General features: G+C 40.6%; 1 protein-coding gene across 2 annotated transcripts in view; it reads left to right on the forward strand.

The window, feature by feature from the left end:
* LOC128692418 (protein gooseberry) overlaps nucleotides 1-20,000 on the forward strand; it is a 326,567-nt gene that overhangs the window by 86,847 nt on the left and 219,720 nt on the right. Inside the window, exons 2-3 of one of the 2 annotated variants that reach the window (XM_053781592.2) lie at nucleotides 10,075-10,265; nucleotides 15,625-15,755. In XM_053781592.2, coding sequence (XP_053637567.1) covers nucleotides 10,075-10,265; nucleotides 15,625-15,755 — 322 coding nt within the window. The remainder of the gene's footprint in view (nucleotides 1-10,074; nucleotides 10,266-15,624; nucleotides 15,756-20,000) is intronic. The other variant, XM_053781593.2, reaches the window with a different exon arrangement.

Here is a 20,000-nt window from a genome sequence, read left to right on the forward strand (position 1 = left end):
CAGTCTGTAGTGGAAGGAAGGCGGGGTAGGGGTCGGCCTAGGAAGGGTTGGAGGGAGGGGGTAAAGGAGGTTTTGTGTGCGAGGGGCTTGGACTTCCAGCAGGCATGCGTGAGCGTGTTTGATAGGAGTGAATGGAGACAAATGGTTTTTAATACTTGACGTGCTGTTGGAGTGTGAGCAAAGTAACATTTATGAAGGGATTCAGGGAAACCGGCAGGCCGGACTTGAGTCCTGGAGATGGGAAGTACAGTGCCTGCACTCTGAAGGAGGGGTGTTAATGTTGCAGTTTAAAAACTGTAGTGTAAAGCACCCTTCTGGCAAGACAGTGATGGAGTGAATGATGGTGAAAGTTTTTCTTTTTCGGGCCACCCTGCCTTGGTGGGAATCGGCCAGTGTGATAATAATAAAAATAATATATATATATATATATATATATATATATATATATATATATATATATATATATATATATATATATATATATATATATATATATATATATATATATATATATATATATATGTCGTGCCGAATATGTAAAACTGGCCAATTAGCAAAAACTCATTTAAAATTAAGTCCTTTCTGAAATTTTCTCTTATACGTTTAAAGATATATTTTTTTTCATTAATTTTAATGTAAAAAATTTTAATTTTGCACCAAAAGAATCTTAGAAAACTTACCTAACCTTATTATACAAAGAGCAATTTATTTTAGCCTAGCCCAACTATATATATTTTAGATTTGTTTACAGTAATTTAATACTAAACAAACACAGTGAAATATATTTTTTTCGTTAGGTTCAGAAGGATTTTGGCGAAATTATTGCATACACAAATTTTCACTTGTCCTATATGGCAAGATGAGCGTTGCTATTTAAGCCAAGATCGCAAGTTCTGCCTATTCGGCACGACATATATATATATATATATATATATATATATATATATATATATATATATATATATATATATATATATATATATTTATCATAACTGGATGCATCAGCATTAGCAGCTACCTTACTCTAACCATCTGTTTATAATACTTAAAGTTTGGGAATACCCGCGTTGTGCTGCTACTTTATTCTACATAATAGCTACAGATTGGGGAAAAAAAGTTAACTGCTTCCCTGTCTCAGTAAATGTAAGGAAGAGGGGGCGGGGAAGGATGGCCTAAGAGGGGAAAGGTGAAGGAGGGGAACAGTAAGAGGGAGGAATGGTTAGGAAAGAGAGGGGACAATAAATTAGGAGGGAGAGGGATAGTTAAGAGATATTGAAAGAGCAAGAATGGTATAGTTAGAAATTGGAGGGAGTTGACTTAGAGGATGGGGAGGGGGTTAGCTAATACTAAAGGAAGGAGCTGCCAGTGAGAATGAGGAATAGATTGGAGGAGATGAACATGGATGACTTGTACGAAGTGACTTTTTTATATTAAAAAATAGATGATCAAGAAGTGTGCTGTTACCAGATTCTATACGATAGTTACATAGTGGGAACGAAAGCTAGTTATGTTTCCTTCTCATTATCCATTGTACAAGTCTGATTTCGTATACAAGGTTATGAAATGTGTCGGCCTGAACATGGCAACTTGTAGTTCGATGAGGATATCGTCATGCATTCCACTGTGGGTTCTGAGCTACGGCTGAGCTATCCTAGTTGGATTTATGGTCCGCCATACACACAGAGGAAATGGAATTGATCAAAATATCTTTTTCACAGAGCGAGATATAAAATGAAATACTAGGACAGTTGAAAGAAGGGGGAAACGGATATTTGGATAGATTCAGGGATGGGAAGGGAGATGGATAGGAGGGAAGAGAATAGGGGATGGATAATAGGACGGAGATGCGAGGTGAAGAACGTGTGCCCTGGGAGAGAAAGATGATATATATAAAGGATAAGGTGTCGGGAACCCTTCCTGCATGATCACAATACTTCGTCCAGGAGTTAAGCAAGGAGAATGTTGGTACATAGTTTCTAGATGGAGGTGAACTTTCGGGAGTCACTGACAGCACTGGCTGATCATTCCTTGTAATATTACTGTTAAATAGCTGACAGTAACATAATGAACTGAATATTATGAAATACGCTGCTACATGATGTAGTTCAGCTTAAATGACAGTGTTCGACTCGGTTGAAGAGACTCGGACTCAAGCCATAGATGCAACCAGACTAAAAGGCAAGTCTTCCTACACTCGTTCTCCATGTTGACTTAGCAGTAAGAAACGAACCTACCAGTTATTTAGCTGTTGTGGTTACTATTCTAGGGGATACCGCCTCAAGGATCCCGACGGAAATAAACCACTCTGCTCGCCTTTTTTGGATTTCCTTGGGCAATTAATCTTTCGGGGTTATTAATCACAAGGAAAACAAATCCAAGAAAGCCGAGTTCATACGTCAAGTTTAAGGAAAATTTCTTAAAGCAATTTAAGCAACAACGAATGGTTGTTAAGATAGTATTCGCTTATTTCTGATGACAGCTGAGTGATGACACTTCTCAAAGTTGTCTGAATTACCGAACGTGAAGTGGGGAATGTTTATCAATCGCTGAATATGGGTAATTATGAAGATTATTGAATGTAGTGGAGTGAGTATTTTATCATTTGTGATGTAAGAATATTGACTAATTTCTAAACGTAGAGTGGGAATATCTGATTCACTACTGAATGCGGGATGGGAATATTTATAATTTATTAAAATTAAGATGGGAAAAAATATTAATTACTGTAAGCGAGGTGGGAATATTTGATTAATTACTGAATGTGAGGAGAGAATAATTATTAACTACGGAATATGGGGGTGGGAATCTTTATTAATTACAGAATGTGGATGGGAATGTTTACTGATTAATTAATGTACATGGAGTCGAAGAATCGATTAATATAACGGATAACAATTCTGACCTAACGTGAATGTGTATGGGCGTGAGAGAGAGAGAGAGAGAGAGAGAGAGAGAGAGAGAGAGAGAGAATTTCGTAAACCTGCTGTATATTTATTTACTCTACAGAGAAAAAGTCTATAACCTGTTATGAATGTATCACAACAGTCGATACAACAGTTTAAAAATGATCTAACATCTTGGCAAGATAATGACAAAAATGTAACGTGATTAAGGATTACATTCAATACTAACACAGTCTTATTATCGCAGATCAACACTTGCACTACACAAGTGTAATTCCCAGGATATGTAGACTGAGAGGTGTATTTCTCTCAGCGTATGTATGCTGAAAGTTAATTTTAATTAAACATCAAAAAGACACAATACCGTGAGTGGAATAACACACAAATAACCCGCACATAGGAGAGAAGCTTACAACGACGTTTCGCTCCCACTTCGCCCATTTACAAATCACACTAATATTGAAGATGAGTGAGCCCGTACAGAGTACTACTATTGCCTCGCTTCACCTCCCTTGTTGTCTCTTGTGCCACTTCCACTACTCCCCCTTTCTTACTACTACTACTACTACTACTACTTTCACTACCAGATTTACTTTTACAACTACTTCCCCACTTCCTTCTCTTTGTCCCGTCCTCTCCTCCCTATCCTATATATACTGGCTCCTTCACCTTCGTGTGTTAGTGTGACTTGTAAATAGTCAAATTCGGACCTAAATATCGTCATGAGCTTCTCTCTCTCTTATGTCAGGGTTATTTGTGTATTGAATTGAATTCCTATTTTAGTGATTAAAGTATTCTTGTCCGGTGGTAATAAGATTACGTGCAGCCTTAATGACCCTCGTGCAGTCGATCGGTTTTAAACCGATTAATTAACAAGCCAACTATAATTAAAACTGATAAATTAGACACATGTGCAAACGTTTCGCCACACATTGGTTTCATCAGTCCAGTACAAAGAAGAATGATGAAGGTCAAAATGTTCTCTTTACTATTTATCTACATATGTTAACAGTGTAATAATTATATAGTATTATATAAGCTATAGTACCATTTATAGTCATGATCCCTTGCTATGCTGACGTCACTGGAGTCACGGGCTCCCCCGGCTAGCCAGCTAGCCGACAGGCAACACCCTCACTTACTACTAGGCCGATCAGACGCTCAGACGGCAGACTGGGCTTCTCTCCAAGTATTCACAATATAACGCCTCCCGTAATAGGTATCAGTGTCTCCTTCGCTACCATCTCCCTTTAAACGTACCCCTACGATACATAATTAAAAATGTTGATTTTTTTATAGCAAACGATGGACGGGGGCCATCGCATAATATTTTAACCTGACTATAGTTAACTTTGGTACAAGTCACAAGTAACGATTGTAAACTCAGCATGTGCCAAGACACTCTCTTAGGTTCCTCAGATTCTGCTAGCTTCACTTAGTACTCTTTCTGGAACTTATACCCTAACTAGCCTCCGTACCCTCTCTGCGGCACTCGGTCTCTTCAATCAGATTCAATCTCTTGTAATAAATGACTCTATTTAGCATTCAATGTCTTAACCAAAGACAAATTAAGCGCTCCCTTGACTATTTTCACAGAGGTCTTTCAGGGCTCTCCATTGAGGCCGGGAACTTTTACATTGATGTTCCACTTGATAACATCGAAGCTCTTGCCTAGTTCCTTTGCTCAAGTATCTATACATATGAGCACCAGCAGACAGACTCATCACCAACTGGACTGCGATTAGGTTTACTTTGATGAGTTCCGAGAGTTTTTCTACTATCTCAGCCCGGCCATGAGCCAGGCTCGTCTGGTGTTTGCCTGGTCAGTCAGGCTGTTTGCTGCTGGTGGTCCACTGCCTCACATGTCTATCACAGCCTGATTGATTTGGCACCTGGTAAAGATACTTGTCTAGTTTCCTCTTGAAAACTACACTTGTCCCAGCCTCTCAGCGTAGTGTTTCTGCTTTCTCTGTGCCTGATATCTTCTGGGGATGATGTTGAATAGTCTGCGGAGCCGGACGTTGAGTCAGATTTCCCTTATTGTGCCCACCTCACCCCTGCTTTTCACTGGGTTTATTTTCCCTTTTCTCCTGTATCTCTCGAGCCATCATTATTCACACACAAAATGACCAGCTCAGATTTAACGTTCTAAAATGAACAATAAATCTTCTCTTGAACAGGATCTCATTAATCTTTTCCGATCTTTAAAATTTTCCGATGGTATTGTAAAACCAGTTATCACGTTGGCTTTGTTGTTACGAAGCGAGGCTAAGAATATAACAGATTGCCTGTAACACACGTCATGTGTTCTGATAATCGCAATGGAATCCTCTGTACCGACTCCGCAGCCCATGACGAAATGTTACATTTGAAACGGTTTGTAATTAACAAAGAACCCTTATGAAGGTGGGCGTTGTGTATCAGGAACCCTTGTGTGTGGTGGGGCTGGGGTGCCAGGAACTCTTGTGTGTGGTGAGGCTGGGGTGCCAGGAACTCTTGTGTGTGGTGAGGCTGGGGTGCCAGGAACTCTTGTGTGTGTGGTGGGGCTGGGGTGCCAGGAACCCTTGTGTGTGGTGGGACTGGGGTGCCAGGAACCCTTGTGTGTGGTGGGGCTGGGGTGCCAGGAACTCTTGTGTGTGTGGTGGGGCTGGGGTGCCAGGAACCCTTGTGTGTGGTGGGACTGGGGTGCCAGGAACCCTTGTGTGTGGTGGGGCTGGGGTGCCAGGAACTCTTGTGTGTGGTGGGGCTGGGGTGCCAGGAACCCTTGTGTGTGGTGGGGCTGGGGTGCCAGGAACCCTTGTGTGTGGTGAGGCTGGGGTGCCAGGAACCCTTGTGTGTGGTGGGGCTGGGGTGCCAGGAACCCTTGTGTGTGGTGGGGCTGGGGTGCCAGGAACCCTTGTGTGTGGTGGGGCTGGGGTGCCAGGAACCCTTGTGTGTGGTGGGGCTGAGGTGCCAGGAACCCTTGTGTGTGGTGGGGCTGGGGTGCCAGGAACTCTTGTGTGTGGTGGGGCTGGGATGCTAGGAACCCTTGTGTGTGGTGGGGCTGGGGTGCCAGGAACCCTTGTGTGTGGTGGGGCTGGGGTGCCAGGAACCCTTGTGTATGGTGGGGCTGGGGTACCAGGAACCCTTGTGTGTGGTGGGGCTGGGGTGCCAGGAACCCTTGTGTGTGGTGGGGCTGGGGTGCCAGGAACCCTTGTGTGTGGTGGGGCTGGGGTGCCAGGAACCCTTGTGTATGGTGGGGCTGGGGTGCCAGGAACCCTTGTGTGGTGGGGCTGAGGTGCCAGGAACCCTTGTGTGTGGTGGGGCTGGGGTGCCAGGAACCCTTGTGTGTAATGGGGCTGGGGTGCCAGGAACCCTTGTGTGTGACAGTACTTGGGTGCAGTGAACCCTTGTGTGTGACAGTACTTGGGTTCAGTGAACCCTTGTGTGTGACAGTACTTGAGTACAGTGAACCCTCGTGTGTGATAGTACTTGGGTAGAGTGAACCCTTGTGTGTGATAGTACTTGGGTACAAGGAACCCTTGTGTGTGATAGTACTTGGGTACAAGGAACCCTTGTGTGTGATAGTACTTGGGTACAAGGAACTCTTGTTTGTGATAATACTTGGGTACAGTGAACCCTTGTGTGTGACAGTACTTGGGTACAGTGAACCCTTGTGTGTGATAGTACTTGGGTGCAGTGAACCCTTGTGTGTGACAGTACTTGGGTTCAGTGAACCCTTGTGTGTGACAGTACTTGAGTACAGTGAACCCTTGTGTGTGACAGTACTTGAGTACAGTGAACCCTCGTGTGTGATAGTACTTGGGTAGAGTGAACCCTTGTGTGTGATAGTACTTGGGTACAAGGAACCCTTGTGTGTGATAGTACTTGGGTACAAGGAACCCTTGTGTGTGATAGTACTTGGGTACAAGGAACTCTTGTTTGTGATAATACTTGGGTACAGTGAACCCTTGTGTGTGACAGTACTTGGGTACAGTGAACCCTTGTGTGTGATAGTACTTGGGTAGAGTGAACCCTTGTGTGTGACAGTATTTGAGTACAGTGAACCCTTGTGTGTGACAGTACTTGAGTACAGTGAACCCTTGTGTGTGACAGTACTTGAGTACAGTGAACCCTTGTGTGTGATAGTACTTGGGTAGAGTGAACCCTTGTGTGTGGTAGTACTTGGGTACAAGAAACCCTTGTGTGTGGTAGTACTTGGGTACAAGAAACCCTTGTGTGTGACAGTAGTTGGGTACAAGAAACCCTTGTGTGTGGTAGTACTTGGGTACAAGGAACTCTTGTGTCTGATAGTACAAGGAACCCTTGTGTGTAATGGACTTGGTACGAGAAGCCCTTGTGGGCGGTGGACTTGGGTACTAGGAACCTTTGTGTGTGATAATACGATAGTACTTGGGTACAAGGAATGCTTAGTGTGATGGTACCTGGTACAAGGAATGCTTGTGTGTGATGTACCTTGGTACAAGGAACTCTTGAGAGAGATGGTATTTAGGTACAAAGGACCGTTGTATGTGATGGTATTTAGGTACAAAGAAACCTTGAGTTGGGTGGGACTTAGGCAGGCTAAATTTAGTAGCTCATGGATAATATAAATCCTAATGTTTAATGGAGTACTGACACAATTAATCCTCTTGTTAGGTGGGAGCTGGATACGTGAAGCATTTAAATTTGGTTGTAGTTCTGTGCTGTAACTGTTATGTTATTTGGTTGTAGTTCTGTGCTGTAACTGTTATGTTATTTGGTTGTAGTTCTGTGCTGTAACTGTTATGTTATTTGGTTGTAGTTCTGTGCTGTAACTGTTATGTTATTTGATTGTAGTTCAGTGCTGTAACTGTTATGTTATTTGGTTGTAGTTCTGTGCTGTAACTGTTATGTTATTAAGGTGGACAGTGTTCTCTTTTTTTTATGTGAACAAATCAATTCCTTTTCGTGATTTAGTTTAATAGAGTAACAATTTTTTTTTTGCTTTGAATATAACCTTGGTCCATTTGATTCGTATATATTATAACCTTGTTCCATCTGACTCGCATATATTATAACCTTGTTCCATCTGACTCGTATATATTATAACCTTGTTCCATCTGACTCGTATATATTATAACCTTGTTCCATCTGACTCGTATATATTATAACCTTGTTCCATCTGACTCGCATATATTATAACCTTGTTCCATCTGACTCGCATATATTATAACCTTGTTCCATCTGACTCGTATATATTATAACCTTGTTCCATCTGACTCGTATATATTATAACCTTGTTCCATCTGACTCGTATATATTATAACCTTGTTCCATCTGACTCGTATATATTATAACTTTGTTCCATCTGACTCGTATATATTATAACTTTGTTCCATCTGACTCGTATATATTATAACTTTGTTCCATCTGACTCGTATATATTATAACTTTGTTCCATCTGACTCGCATATATTATAACTTTGGTCCAGTTGGCTTAAATTTATTGTAACCTTGATCCATCTGACTAGAATATAACCTTGATCCATGTGGCTAGAATATAACCTTGCTCCATCTGAGTAGAACATAACCTTGGTCCGTCTGACTAGAATATAACTTTGGTCCGTCTGACCAGAATATAACCTTGGTCCATCTGACTCGAATATATTATAACCTTGGTCCGCGTAACTGGAATATAATCGTGGTCCGTTTTACTTACAGAAGATTTTCACACGAGAATTTCAGGTCTTGTTTTTTATCCCGGTTGTTTCATCTCAAGCTTCGTATGATTTGTGTTACCATTCTGTACTCTTACATTATTATAATAAGTGTCTATCTTGACTTTACTCCTTGGTTCCTCCTCGTCTTCTTTCCTGTATATGATATATATTGAATATATTGTATTTCTGTAGTATATTGATAATATATAATCCTATATTAGCATATTATATTAGCTGTGAAAATATCTGCATGTTACTGTATATGAAATCTGTCAACTGTTTTTTGTGATATAAGTAAATCCTAAAATAAATAATTATTTATACAGTTTTATATAGGATTTTTTTTGAGAGAGGGGGGGTTGAGGGAACTTTTCGTCTCACCCCAGTATGTATAAATTTATATGTAAATTATCCATTAACGAGGAGGCAGACACTGTCACCCAAACACAGAGAGAACAGGAGAACACAGTTAAAAACAGAGGGAAAAAAATAAATCCGAGAGAGTGCTAGATTTTTTCCCAGAAACATTGATTGAACAATAATGTATATATTTTTTAGGTTCCCTCTTATAGCATCACAAATGTATGTTAAAATACGTAATTACTTACACACACACACACATTTATATACATATATTGACAAATTAGCCACATGTGCAACTCTTGGGTAACTATTCAGTCCATCAATCTTGAATAGATTGATGGACTGAACACATCGACTCAAGGTTGAGGGACTGATTACCTCATTCTCCTCCTGTTCTTCAAGTTTCTCCTACGTACGGACTGATGAAGCCACTGTGTGGCGAAACGTTTCCACAATAAAGATACCCAAGAGTTGCACATGTGTCTAATTTATCAACATGTCGGTTCTCTGAACCATTCATCTACAAAAATATACATATATACATATATATATATATATATATATATATATATATATATATATATATATATATATATATATATATATATATATATTATACACACATATAGCAAGGTTGTTACACACAAGCCGACATCTTGTCCTCCTCCTCGCAAATTATTATCACACTTGCCACTCCTCATCCCTACAGCTCTGAATCCATTCACAGTCAATTTCCCTGACAAACCCACAATACAAGCTTACCCAGGAGCCCAAAACTGCAGCATTAGGGTAGTTAACACAGGGAAATCAATACAGGTGGGCAGCGCCCTGGGCACAACGGTTAGAGGCAATGGTTTCTTTAGCCAAAGTGATTTCCAACAATAACTACTCCCGCATCTTGATACCCAGTAAATAATTGGCAAAGTGTTACCCAGTAGCTGCAGCCCATCATCCGCTGGTCATGATAATCATGCAGTACCCCGGATAGCCAGGCAGATAAGGGATAATCAGACATTTATCCCTCGATAGCGACTTAGATAACGAATAATCATGTCCCGCCTCCCCCACACTGATAGCAAGTAAGATAGCGACGTCTGGTCAAAAAACATGAATTATAACTCGAGTAGGGATGACTTCTCCGGCAGGCCAGGGGAGAGTCAACCAGCTGGGTGGCGTCTACATCAACGGCCGCCCTCTGCCCAACCACATACGACTCAAGATCGTGGAGATGGCAGCCGCAGGTATACGTCCCTGTGTCATCTCTCGCCAGCTCAGGGTATCCCACGGCTGTGTATCCAAGATTCTCAATAGATACCAGGTAGGTGGGATTGCTGTGAGGGGGGATGCATGAGGGGGTGCAGGTGTGAGGGGTGCATCAGACGTGTGTGTGAGTAGGTGCATGAGGGGTGTGGGGTGCAGGTGTGAGGGAGGGTTCATGAAAAGCAGGTGTGAGGAAGTTCATGTGGGGTACAGGTATGAGGGGGCACATGAGAGGTGCAGGTGAGTGGTGAATAAGTGAAGTGGGGTGCGTAGGAGGGGGCATATGAGGGGTGCAGGTGTAAGGAGGGTACATGTGTGAGGGGCACATGAAGGGTGTAGGTATGAGGGGACACATGAAGGGTACAGGTGTGAGGGGATGAATAAGTGGTGTGGGGTGCAGGTATGAGGGGGTGTGCATGAAAGGTGGGGGATGATGGGTGGAGGTGGGAGATATCTACCCACCAAATTATACACATCTGGATGTGTTTGGAGGCGGTCGAGTCCTGGCTCCTGGTCTCGCTTCTTAATGTGACTCGTATTGACAGGTTTCACTGTTTTCTGACTTCCTGGACTCGATCACACCCACTCTTGAAGCTATGTATAATATTTGCCTCCGCCAGCTCTTTATCTAACGCATTCCACTTATCCACTATCCAATAACTGAAAATTTCTTCCTAACGTCCCTATGTCTCACTTTCGTCTCTGTCTCACCTGGCTCCCTTCCTTTCCGTGCATTTCAAACTCTAACAAGCTGTCCTAACAACTCCATCTACTCCCCTGAGTATTGTGCATGTTGTGATCGAATCTTCCCTGCCTCTCTTTTCCTCTAGTGTTGTTAGTTTGAGTTTCAGTCTTTCCTCGTGGTCCTCTTCCCTCAGTTCCCTCATCCTATGGAACTTTTCTAGTTTCTTTACATGCTAGAGCAGGTGTTGGTTCCATGCTGTCACCGTATACTCCAAAACAGGCTTAACGTACTAAATGAATCTCTGTTCACGTTCTTAATATGCTGGAGCTGCATATGCCGCAGAATAATTTTGGGAAAATGCTTACTTCTAAATCCTTCTACCTGTCTACAGCATATCTCCTCCCTGTTTGTATTCAGTGTCGGGTTTTCTCACTCTCCTATTCTCGTTACTTTGAAATTATTATTGAAATTATTATTAGAAATGAATTCAAGTACATAATTTCTTGACCATGTTTGAAGCCTGATCAAGTCTTCTGGGAATCTCTCCCTTTCCCTGAAGTTGTTTTCCTTCTCCGCATTAACTTCACATCATGTCGCACAGAGCAACATGTATGATTTAATTTCCTCTACCAGGTTGTTTACATATATCAGAAGCTACAGGGGTCCAAGTACTTTTTTTGTCCACTCCAACACCTCCATTATCACTTCCCTTTGTTTTCAGTTTGCTTAGTGTTCCTGTAGTCGCTTGATTAATTTCCCTGCTCCTCCTGCTTGCTCTTTCAGATTGTATAAATTTAGTGTGTGATACTATGTTAGAACATTCTCTCTCTCTCGTTTAATTTCTGTCATTCTGTCAGGAAACTTTGGCAGAATTGAATGAAGATTTGCCATCCTGAAACTCATGGTGGTTTTCTCTTAGGAATTATTTTCTTTCAAGGTGTTTAACAATTAAGTTTCTTAAATAACAAAAAATGGCACAATACCGTGACTGGAACGATACACAAATAACCCGCACATAAAAGAGAGAAGCTTACGACGACGTTTCGGTCCGACTTGGACTGTGTAAGTGTGACTTTGTCAATGGTCCAAGTCGGACCGAAACGTCGTCGTAAACTTCTCTCTTTTATGTGCGGGTTATTTGTGTATTAAGTTTCTTATTATGTTTTCTTGCACATAACCAAGTGCGTCAGATGTGTGGGAGTGGATGAAGGGTGATGATGGGTGAAGGTGTTTGAGGGTGCATCATGGGCGGGGGTGATACATGCTGACAGTAGTTAGTAATAGCAGTGGAGTGGAAATGGAATGAAAATGGGTCAGAGGCGAGGATGATAGTGGTGGTAGTAGTGATGGCGGTAGTGTCGGTAGCTTTTATGAGGGTAGTAGAAAGGGAGGTGGTAGGGGTAGTTGTGATGATGATAATGATAGTAATGGTGACAGTCATGCTGGTTGTGATGATGATGATAGTTGCGGTAATAGTGATTGTAATAGCGATGGCGTTAACGATGGCAGTGTTGAAGATCATGATTATAGCCGTGCTTATGGAGGCAAGACAAGGCAAGACAAGACAAGACAAGACAAGACAAAAAAGACAAGAAAGTTTAAGTAAGACGTGGGAGGCGGTGGTTAATGCAGGATGAGCGATGTTGACGAATATGGAGGTGGTTGTGGAAGTTTCTGGAACAGTTACTTGGGCAGAAGGAGACAGGACTGCAGGTGTAGTGAAGTTCACAACTTTGGGAAGAATCTTGAGGAAGTCAGCTGAAGGTGTTGAGTCAGGGAAGACGAAGGCAGGCATATTTATGGTGGTGTTGAATGTGCCTGGGTTGGCTGCATTAGCAAGGTGCCCATACACCATGCAATACAGCACCTTGGAAGGAACCGCGTCTGGAAGTGGAGAGAGGGAGTTGCTGAATAGAGATGGCTGTTGTGTAGCTTGAATAATTTTCTTGGTCTCAGACTGTAGTTTTGCTATGGCTGCATATGTCGTCGATTTGGAGCTGCTCTTCTTAGCTTCTTTAATTTTCTAAGACAGCTCTTCCTTCCTTAGTGGGCATTTGGATGCAAGGGTAAGATGAGTACCCTTGAAGTTTAGGCAGGTTGGAGTGGTATCGGTGGTGGAACAGGCTTTGGAATCGTGACCTTCTTTACTGCAGTTTGATCAGAATTTCATATCTTTAATGGGACAGTCGGTCGTTGAGTGATGGGTTTGAAATGAGCAAAACGTTCTGGTTTTGTGTGTCGTGGATAAATATAGTAGTAGGAGATGGCTAGGCCATCAGAAAACGCTTTGGTAGCCATATCGATGTTGGAAAAGGTGAATCTGACCATTGAAGAAGCGTTTGGAATTTTGGTGACATTGTCAATGGAGGCCCAAGTGTTTTGTTCCTCGATAGAGGTCATCAGGTCAACAGTTGATGGGGATGTGATCATCTTGTCCATCCTTTGGCCTAAAACAGAACGTTTCGCCAGCAGGAAAGGTAAAGGAGATACGTTGAATTGTCAGTCACTGAGTGTCTTCATTGCGGTGTCGTCCATGAGCTTTTATGCTTTATTGTCGTCAGTACAGACGACAATAAAGGAGTCCTTCAGAGAGTGGTTTGCTGTGAATTTAAACTGCAAGCAGGTCCTTACAGCGGCAGCAAGGGCTAGTTTGGTGGAGTCATTCATGACTCCTCTTGCTGGTTTAATCTTTATACGATAGGAAAGCATCGTGAAAGAGTAAAGGGGATGGTGTGTAGGTTCCAGATTCCCCTTCCCGACGGGGATCGAAGTGATACTGGAGGCAATGCAGATGAAATCCGTAGTGATTGTGTTATTAGTGGCAGTGCTGATGATCATGATGCTGCTGGTGGTAGTTTGGGGATCATGACGATAGTGGTGTAACAGATAATAGTGGTAGTAGTGGTGTACCTTTGAAGACCACCGTTGTGGTGGTAGAGATGTCAGTGTCGAAAATCACAGTGGTGGGAATGTTGGAGATTGTGATAACAGAGGTGTTAATGTAGCAGTGATGGTGGTCATTATGAGGATGTGGGACCTGAGGTACGGCAATGTTAGCTAACACCTAATTATCTGATGATTCCAAGACTACAGTCTCTTCACAGACCACAGCCTCCGCCCCAGAAAACAGCCTCCGTCACAGAGCTGGTCACAGAGCAACGGGAAGGTTGTTGAGCTGGTCCCACTGGCCAACAGTACAACAGAACTGCTTGTTGAGGTGGTCACAATGGACAACATAGCCACGGGAAAGGTTGTTGAGTTGGTCACACTGACCAACAGGGACGCTTGTTGAATTGGTAACACTGACTTCTAAAGCCACTTATTAAGATGCGTACTGTAACTGCCAGGTGCATCCACTGAGCTGGTCACACTTGTTACCATAGCTATTTTCTAAGCTGGTTTAACGGGACGTGCGATTCAAAGCCATTTGTTGAGGCGGTCACACTGCCAGCCAGTCACAACCAAGCTGGTAACACTGCCACTGGCTCCTCTGGTCACGCCGTCACCCTAATATTCATGAACCCTATTAAAACGAGACCAATTTGAAAATCACTACAACTTCACTCATGTGTTCTCAAAAGAGTGCTAAGTTTAATTGCAAAAATGTGTTATTATACCCATAAGAATAAACTAATTAATTCCTAGCGTTTAGTACTATGATGGCAGACAAAACTATTTCTGTTAGCTGAGAGTTCTCTTCCTTGATGCAGCTGCAGCTAGGTTATGGTGGATGACGCCTGGTGGCTGTTGTTACCAAAACAGTTTTTGTTGGAGCTTTTTTTGGCAACTTTTCCTTGGAAGAAGTTACTCAGTGGAAAAGAAATGTGTAAAAAATGATTAGAATTCCAAGAAAATTTGATGATTCCCAACTACCATGTAAAGAGCAATCTCATACTTTTATATTTTTTTGGGGGTCAAAATGAAGACACGGTGTTTATAAAAGTATTGAACGTCAATGCAGAGTTTTCGTGCACATTCCTGGCTGTCTGCAAAGTCACCGGAAATGTCTTAATTAGTGTTAATCACCTCAAGATCCAGGACCCAAGTGAGAGCTGAGTTTTGTGGTGTGTGTGTGTGTGTGTGTGTGTGTGTGTGTGTGTGTGTGTGTGTGTGTGTGTGTGTGTGTGTGTGTGTGTGTGTGTGTGTGTGTGTGTGTGTGTGTGTGTGTGTGTGTGTGTGTGTGTGTGTGTGTGTGTGTGAAATTTATGTACGACTCACGAAATCGTAATGACACGATTGCAGACAAACCATACCACGGGTGGGATTTGAACCCGCGGTACGAGTCTCAAAACTCTAGACCGTCGCGTTAGCCACGGTCTGGAGTTTTGAGACTCTCTTACCGTGAGTTCAAACCCCACCCGTGGTATGGTTTGTTTTTTTTATATACGAATGTGTATAAACATAAAAGAATTCAGGGAAATCGGTTAGCCGACTTCAGTCGTGGAGGTGGGAGGTGCAGTGTCTTCATTTTGAAGGAGGAATAAGAATGTTGCAGTTCTGAGAATGATCTGATCTGTAATGTCGGCATTCTGTCAGCAAGACAGCAATTGAATGAATGATGGTAAATGTTTTTCTTGTTGTTTTTCAGGGGGTCACCCCGCCAGAGTGACCCCCGAAGTTCAGAATCAATCACATAAAAGAGGTTAAGAGAATGTTAATACTAGTATTAGGAAGCAGATACACTTCTATCCGTGTACGAACTAACCAGACGTTCTTCCCGTGCCACGTGCAGGAGACTGGATCCATCCGTCCTGGTGTTATCGGTGGCTCCAAGCCTCGCGTCGCAACCCCGGAGATCGAACGTAAAGTGGCAGATTACAAGAAGGAGAACCCTGGGGTCTTCTCCTGGGAGATACGAGACAGGTAAGCTGAATGTTTTTAATCTTTAGTTCAAGTAAGATTCGTCAGGAAATAGGACAAGTGTTTCCTGACGCGAGTCTTAGTCATACGCTGATTCACCAACTATCTAAGATACTAATTTTACAAGTAAGTAAACCCGCAGCTCAACTTCACTACTAATAAATATTTTTTGTTTTCTTTTGTATTCAAAGGAACTTTTTTCACAAATGGTTACGTTACGTTGTTGAATAATTCAACACACTCGTTTTGAGTCTTCAGATAACGTGAGTTCTACTTATTGCCATCGCTGAATATAAATTATACATCCAAGGAAAGCGCAAAATCCGTAAGTGTCACACATCAGGTTTGATCCTCGCAAGGGAAGGGCAGCTCCAACCCTCCTGATCACACGTCCTTCACCGGTTCACAGGTTTTGGTATCGAGTCAAAGGGCGACTGTGATTTGTTTATTTAAAATATGTTTACTTTGCCTTAACTTTATAAAAAAGTACTTCAAATCTAAGTATTTTTTAAATAACTTGGATCATTGACAAAGTCACACTTTGTCAATGGTCCAAGTCGGACCGAAACGTCGTCGTAAGCTTCTCTCTTTCATGTGCGGGTTATTTGTGTAAGTATAATTTTTTTATCAGTGAAGCGTTGAACGTACTGAAAATTCTTCCAACGGTACTTACGTAATATTTAAGCGATATTACTTGTTATTATAGCGATATTACTTCATATTTTAGCAATATTATATGATAAATAAGCAATATAATACACGATATTTTAACAAAAAACTTAGTTTTGTTTTGGTAATACTTGTGGATTCAGTAATATTCTTTAATATTGCAATTGCACAAGTTTTTTTTACTACTTGTTTCTTAATATGAGGACAATACTTACGTTAGCAATATTACCAGTTTTTTTTATCGCAACATTAAATATTTTGGCGATATTCCTCGTTCTTAGAGCATCAGTACGTATTGTCTCAGCCACAAAACTAGTTATTATAGCACTTGTACCCAGTATTCTAGAAATATTTCCTGTAATTCCAGCGATAATTCCATTTATAGCGCTAGTTTCTGTTATTCTAGTCATCAGTCCTGTAATTGTAGATACAATTACAGTTTTTCCCAGTGATAATATTTATTATGTTATCTGTAATACTAGTCTTTACAGCGATAATTAGTTATTTTTCTTGTATTTCCTATTTATTCTCGCGATAACATTTGCTATATAAGCGATAATACCTGTTGTTTTAGCAATAATATCTGGTATTTAGGCGATAATACCTTTTGTTTTAGCAATAATATCTGGTATTTAGGCGATAATACCTTTTGTTTTAGCAATAATATCTGGTATTTAGGCGATAATACCTTTTGTTTTTAGCAAAAATACCTGCTATTCAAGGGGTAATGTATGCCACTTACGGGGTAATATATGCCATTTATGGGGTAATATATGCCATTTATGGGGTAATGTATGTTATTTAAGGGATAATATATGCCATTTAAGAAGTAATTCTGGTTATTCCATCGATAATTCCTGTTATTCACTCGATATTTCCTCTCATTCTAACGACATTTCCTGTTATTTTAACCGATACTTCCTGTTATTCTCTTTGTATTTCTCTTATTCTGTCATATTGTATCTGTAATTACTTTTAATATATCGATAATTCTTGTAATTATAGTGATGACTCTCGTTACTTCACCTATAATTTCTGTTGCTCTGGCGATAATTCCGTTAATGCATCTCTAATTTCTGTTTTATGTTGACCTTTCCTGTTACATTATCAATAATTTATGTTATTCTAATTATCATTCTAGTTTTGTAACTATGTATCCAGTTATTTAAGTGATAATTCCTGTTTTAAATGCTGTAACTCAGGGTATTATCTAAAAATTCTTGTCGTTAGACAGTAACAATGACACTTCCGTTTCTAGAACTGGCTCCTGTTGTTATATCACTAACTTCTGTTATTCTAGCGCTAACTTCTGTTATTCTAGCGGTAACTTCTGTTATTCTAGCGATACCTTCTGCTATTTTAGCGATAACTTCCGTTACTCTAGCGATGACTTCCGTTATTCTAGCTATAATTTCTATTATTCCACCGATAAATACTGTTATTCCAACGGCGATCTCTGTTATTCTAGATATATATTTTTTATTCTGATGATTATTTCTCTTATTCTAACGATAATTTCTGTTATTCTAACGATAATTTCTGTTACTCTAGCGATAATTTCTCATATTCTAACGATAATTTATGTTATTTTAACGATAATTTAGTTCTAGACAAAATACATGTTATTCTGGAGATAATTCTTATTTCCTTGATAATGTCTGCTATTTTCGAGGTAAGAAAAGATATTTCATGCAACAAATTGCTGACACTGAATGAAACTATATATTCTCTTACTTTACTAAGATAACATTAATTATTAATTAAGTTTTGATTTACAAATTATTCTATTGATTTTTCTTTATTGGAGACACACGCACACGCACACATACACACACACACACACACACACACACACACACACACACACACACACACACACACACACACACACACACGCACACGCACACACAAGACCAGCTTTCTAACATTGACCAGGTTCTCTAACAGCATCACTAACATAAAAAACGCACAATGGTACATAGTAAGTTAGTTTAAATAATTCATTGTAAATTAAGACAGGTATGATAATTGGTAGTGGCTGTGGCTGAGCCGAGCACCACATGGCTTGTCTCACTAGTAAATGATGTCAAGATGTCTTTATGAGACACTAACTGCTAAGCTGAGTCCCGTGCATTTAATAGGATATTCCCAATTAGTAATTATCAACGGATAATTTTAACTTCAGGGGAAGTAAATAGTCATCATTCATGTACTTGTACTGATGTGTGAATTACTAACCTCTTGAATTGGTTTATTCATTGTGTTTTGAAGCAAAATGACAATAAATAATTGACTCTACTTAAGAAAAAATATGTAAAAAATTATTCATTTTCTCTGTGAAAATATCATCCACATACCGACGCCACACATGATGGATTAATGTTAAGGAGAGTAATTGTCTTGAGGTACTCCAGGTAGTTAGTTAAGAGAGAACTATCAGTACTGCAACTTAGTTTTGCTTCAAACGTTTACCACTGAAAGTAAGGCACTAGCGGTCATAATTTGAAGTCAGTATTCCTTATGGTGAAAACGGAATTCCTATTTAAATTTAATATTCTTTTGTTGTGAAGATACAGATGTTAATTTTTCCCAGATAAATCTTTTGAGTGAATAAGGTGTCATTAAAAAATGGAATAGGAGTCTATTTACCATTTAGCAAATTTGTAGGAAAAATTACTACAGTTTGAAATTATGGATCTCAATGCAACGATATCTTTATGAGTTTTGGAGAGACCATAAAATTATAAAGGTTTGGTTTCGTGTTGGTTTTTGCAACATTTCGTAATATTTTTTTTTCTATGCATTTTCTAATGGTTTTTGGTGAAATTAGAACTAACACAGATAAACATTTTTTTATTGACTTTTTCGAATGCTTCATTGCCCACAGTGTGGTCAGCTATCCAGGCTCTCACATTCAAATGATGCAACACAACTTGCATTAGTTAGTAACTTCAACATGGGTAGATTTGAAGTAACATCATTATTTGCAAAATACCACATTTCTGACCAGCTAGATTTTCTGCCACTACCCATGTTCACCATTAACGACCTGAAACAGGATTATGCAAAACCCGTAAGGCAGAGAAAATAACACTTAGGTAAAGTAATAATGACATAGTTACCCCTAAATAGTGACTTCATCGAGTCAATCTGATTTTATAACGCCTCTATGGAGACCAAAATTTGTTTTTAATAAAGACGTTTGCTGCACATATGAACTCAATAAAATCTATATTACCAAGAAGTTTGGTATGACAATGGGAATAACTCTCCCATTGCCATATTAGACTTGACCCTTTTCACTCCCACACCCGAGCTTCATCATACCCACACCAGATCTCCCTCGCACCCACACCCGAACTTCCTCACACCCACACCAGACCTCCCACACGCCCACACCCGACCTCACTTCTTTCCCACAGAAAATTTATCACATTAAACAAAAAATGGGCATGAGAACCAATTTAGGAAGACGGTACGAGGCAAAAACCTGATAAAGGAGGACAAAGGAAGCGGGCAGAGCGTGGAAGAGAATAAAGAAACGAAGATTGTGCTAGTCATCCACGTTAAACAATAGAA

The sequence above is a fragment of the Cherax quadricarinatus genome, chromosome 53, assembly GCF_038502225.1.
Source record: "Cherax quadricarinatus isolate ZL_2023a chromosome 53, ASM3850222v1, whole genome shotgun sequence".
In the NCBI taxonomy this organism is placed as follows: domain Eukaryota; kingdom Metazoa; phylum Arthropoda; class Malacostraca; order Decapoda; family Parastacidae; genus Cherax; species Cherax quadricarinatus.